This window comes from Penaeus chinensis, chromosome 30 (assembly GCF_019202785.1).
Source record: "Penaeus chinensis breed Huanghai No. 1 chromosome 30, ASM1920278v2, whole genome shotgun sequence".
NCBI classification, from domain to species: Eukaryota; Metazoa; Arthropoda; class Malacostraca; order Decapoda; family Penaeidae; genus Penaeus; species Penaeus chinensis.
The window spans coordinates 8,896,975-8,901,839 of NC_061848.1; the positions used below are offsets into that span (position 1 = coordinate 8,896,975).

The 4,865-nt window shown below is 40.4% G+C and overlaps 1 protein-coding gene across 1 annotated transcript; it reads left to right on the top strand.

Annotated features, from left to right (window-relative positions):
- The first annotated feature begins 1,105 nt into the window (after nt 1-1,105).
- LOC125041211 lies at nt 1,106-3,618 on the top strand. The gene is made up of 6 exons (XM_047636049.1): nt 1,106-1,216; nt 1,493-2,202; nt 2,600-2,609; nt 2,921-3,102; nt 3,234-3,347; nt 3,612-3,618. The coding sequence occupies exons 1-6, from the start codon at nt 1,106-1,108 to the stop codon at nt 3,616-3,618; spliced, it is 1,134 nt and encodes a 377-aa protein (XP_047492005.1).
- Nucleotides 3,619-4,865: the final 1,247 nt, after the last annotated feature.

The window sequence follows — 4,865 nt, forward strand, 5'->3', positions numbered from 1 at the left end:
CTAGCTAGGTAAAACATGGCTGTTGTCCCCATAGATTCGCAACAAATATGATTCAGATTTTTTTTTTTTTTTTTTTCTGTGGTTAAATCGGGCTAATTCTTTCCAAAAGCTTACACATTTATCAACTTTGCCGTCGGGTGATACAAGTTACGTCACTCGTCAACCAGTCAGATGCGACGGAAAACAACCATTAAAGCGCTAAACATCGAAGGAATGAAAAAAAAAAAAATAAAAAAATAAATCGAAACTCCAAGTCTGGTTGAAACTAGAAATTTACCTATAGGATTTGTAACTCCTCTGATGCATAGATAACTTACTTGCAACTGAAGTAAGTTAGAAGAACGAGTCCAGGACGCGATTTCACAAACTATATCAAAAGAACACAAGAGATGACAGGTGTCGCTAGCCGGTTATACAGACGTTTTATCTGTACATAAAAACGCCATAATTAAATCAAGCTGAAATGTGAATATTTCATTTATTCATGGTATTATATTGCATATATAAACCCTACATCGAAGGTAGATAGTATGACGAAGGCAATAGAATTATAATGATGGCCACTATTGTTTACGTTTTGTGATCTTAAATCGAAGTCTCCACAGAAACTTCGATAGTTAATTGCTGTATTTATTTCCATACCAAAATTATACTATGAAAGTTCTTTACGGTGTGTAATCAAAGTTAGGAGTCTAAAGATCCTTCATGTAGGTTATTGTTATTATTATTATTAATATTATTATTATTATTTTTTTTTTTCAAAACAGATTTGTTTCCTTTTTATCACCTCTTTTAATTCCCATTCTCAGACACTTATGCTTATTTTGGTTTGTCAAAACACGGATAATATACGCTATTCACTCAATTTCACAGCAGGGAAATTTACAAAACCAAATCCATGAGGCTGGAAGCAAGGAATTGATAAATGCCATAAGATAGTTCTAGTGACTGATATATATATATATATATATATATATATATATATAAATCTGGTCTATATAAGATTTTGACCATTATTATGCTTATTAGATTCGCCTTTTCAAGGCACCTGCTTGACTTAAAGAGGTAGAGGATTTAAAATATTGTAGGAATCTTCACCACGATAATGGAAACTGAGAAAATGCCTGACGAGTGGAGGGAGAGCACGCTAATACCTATCTTTAAGAATAAAGGAGACATCGAGGACTGCGGAAAGTACAGAGGAATCAAGCTGATGGCACACACACTGAAAATGTGGGAGAGAGTTATAGAGTAAAGATTGAGAGAGAAGGTGGATATATCAGAGCAGCAGTTCAGCTTTATGCCAGGGGGGTCCACAACAGATGCGATATTTGCCCAGAGACAGCTGATGGAGAAATATAGAGAAAGCCAGAAGGGGTTGCACAGCGTATTCATAGACTAATAGAAAGCATATGACAGGGTGCCAAGAACAGAGGTGTAGAATTGTCTACGGCTAAAAGAAGTGCAAGAGAAATACATCCGGCTCATTCAGGATTTGTACGAAGGCAGCAAGGCAAATGTAAAGTGCATGGTAGGAACTAGGGAAAGTTTCCAGGTTAAAGTTGGACTCCATCAGGGATCTGCACTAAGTCCATTCCTCTTCGCCATCGTCATAGACTGTCTCATCGAAGCAGTTCAGAAGATTGCCCCATGGGACCTGATGTTCGCAGATGACGTTGCACTGAACGGGGAGACAAGTGAGGATGTGGAAGAGAGGCTGGAGCAGTGGAGAAGTGCATTGGAAGATAGAGGGATGAAGGTGAGCAGGCATAAAACAGAGTACCTTTGTATGGGGGATCAAGATCCAGAGAGAGCAGTAGAAATGCAGGGTTTGAAGCTGAACAGAGTCCAAGAGTTTAAGTACCTTGGTTCCACAGTGCAAAGCGACGGGGCATCAATCAAGGAGATTGGTAAGAGGATACAGGCGGGATGGAATGCTTGGAGAAAGATCACTGGGCTGCTATGCGACAGACGGGTCCCTGCAAAGCTGAAGGGCCGGATATTCAAGACAATGGTACGACCGGTGATGCTGTATGGGATGGAGGCAGTCGCGGTAACGAAGGGACAAGAGAGGAAGATGGAAGTAGCTGAGATGAGGATGCTACGATTCTCACTGGGGAAGACCAGGCTAGACCGGGTACGAAACAGCACCATCAGAGAGAATGGGGTAGGCGAATTAGAGAAGAAGCTGAGGGAGTGCAGGTTGAGATGGCTAGGACATGTACGGAGAGAGGAGGAATACGTTGGACGGAGAGTGAGGAGGATGACGGTAGGATGGAGAAAGAGGGGCAGACCGAGACGGAGATGGGAGGATTGTACTCGGGAGGATATGGCGGCAGTGGGAGTAACAGAGGAGGATGCGAAGGACAGAGCGGCATGGAGGAAAAGGATCCGCACCGGCGACCCCAGCTGAGCTGGGAACAAAGCCTGAAGAAGAAGAAGAGGAATCTTTGTTAGGCCTATATATCCTTAAGGCATACACCCTATAGCTATATTTTACATGCAGGTAATACCATGGGAAAATATACTGCGAGTCTATTATAATAAATTAAAACTTATAATTATAATGTGGACATAAATATAGATTCTCTATCTACAGGTATAAGCTTGTATGTGAGATTACAGCATGTAGCAAAGTGGTCATAGATATGATTTAATTTTTTCTTCGTAATAGCAGTTGTTTCCTTGCTGTGTGGTTTTAAAGTATTACAATTATATCATCTGAATAAAGAGTGCACATTTCAGATCGACTTTATTAATTATAACATGTTTGTGTGGAAAAAGAAATTTGCATATCCGGCTTGCAAAGCTTGGCATCTGAGTGCTTTTAGGCATATAGATGGTAAAATCGCATCCCGAACGTCGAAGTAGGGTATCTGAACGGCCAATACATCTCGTCCATCTTGTCCAACTGGGCAAGGAGTTCCGAACGCAGCATAACAAAAAAGAGCGGCGGATAGTGGTCGAAATTCCCGCCGACAGTGACGTCGAGGATTTTGACGACTCACTGGCTGGCCATTCCAGATTTATTGGTGGAGATAAGAAATTATCGGTAAGAGATCCAGATATTTGTTCTGGCTCTATCCTACCAGAACATACAAGGTGAAGACTGCAGATCAGGCGCCTACTAATTACTTCGAATGCGCATCGCAATAGCAAAATTACTGAAAGGTTTACTGCGATCATTCTCTCTCACCCCGCAATTTCTCTGATACCAATCATGCCCTCCCCAGATATCAGGCCGACATCGTAGCTCTTGCCTTGTTTGCAATGGGAATGGGCGCTAGATTCGCTCGAAACATGAGAGCTTTCAAAAGAATGTGTCTTTACCGAGAAACCAGTATAAGGTATCCTTTCCAAATTTACCGAAATAACGCCCAACACCGGAACTGAAGAATGTGACCTTGCCAGTTAGCAGAACAAAGCATTCGGTGTCATTTTTCTCTCATAGCATTTCCTTCGCAAACAAATAACAAGGTCATTAGAGATGTGAAGTCTTCTGTTCCAGCACCAATAGAAAATGCCGGTAAATCGAAGGAAATCGAGGCAAATACCATACGCGATTGTAGCGGAAGATTTCGAATTTTACTTAATTTTTGGCGTGGCAATAGACACTAACGGAGTCCATTAAAACAAATAAGATAATCACACGACAATAAATACTAAAGGAAGTCAGTTGAAAAGTCAAATCAGTTCCCTCATGGCAAGGCTCTACGCAATATACGCGAAAGCTGTTCCGCTGTTTATTTGTTTTATATATATTTTTTTAAACATGCGAATACCGAAAGAAGCGGCGCGGCAAGCAGTAGTCCCGTATCGCGGCAACAACGAGCTAGAGGATACTCGCAAACTGGCCATCCTGGGATTATCGGTCAAGGTAGTAATAAGGTAAGTATTCTACTTCAGTACGTGGTTCGTGTCCATCCCTTTTTGCCTTTTCTTTTTTCTCTTGTTTTGAGACCTAAAGGTGATTTAGGGTGCAGGGCGACCTAATTACTATGAATGTGCAGTTCAATAGCAATATTATTGATTGATTTACCTGGAGCTTTAGCTTTTTTTACCGTGGTATTTCTCATAGCCTCCCCAGCTGTCGGTGAGGGCATATCGTAACCATGTTTCGTTTGCGATGGGAAGGAGAAATACATTCAGTGTGCAATCCGGAATGGATGGTAGGCGTCATCTCAAACTTTACACTTTATACATGTATTCTAAGGCTATAAATCCGTCAAAACTGTATTTACATTAGCATATCCTTCTTGTCTTGGCTGTTCACAAGGTGTTGATGCTTGGTTTTTCTCGTCAGATACTCTTTTGTGCATTATTCCATTTCTTACTGGTAAAGCATCCCTAATATTTCCTGTCTTTCCTGTATGTACGTTTCTTGTTATTATTTGAGTTATATTATTATTGGATTTGATTATATTTGTTTCGATACTATTCAGCATATTTTCCAGTTTCATATCGAACTGCTGAGTATCGATACTGAGTGCTTCGTTATCCAATATCGGTTATTTCAGGTACTTTACAGGAAAAACGATTACATATGTTTATTGAACAGTCAGATACTCTAGCAGAGTGCTAGAGTATCTGACAAAGAGATGCTTGTATCTTAAATCCCTGGTTGTAGTAGACATTTGATAGTTATTCAGTTGCCAGGAATATGGGAACCTTGCTGTCTGTCCTCAGGGTTGCTAGAGGCAGAGTTGCTATACCTCTGGATGAACTCCATTCAGCAGATTTTCAACATATTTTCTCTCAGATTCCCTACTGTCTTTGTTTTATCTCCCCACTAATTGATTTACTTTTGAAAACCATGTGGCATTTATTGTAGATCAGACAAGGAAACTAATAAACAAACTCTCAAG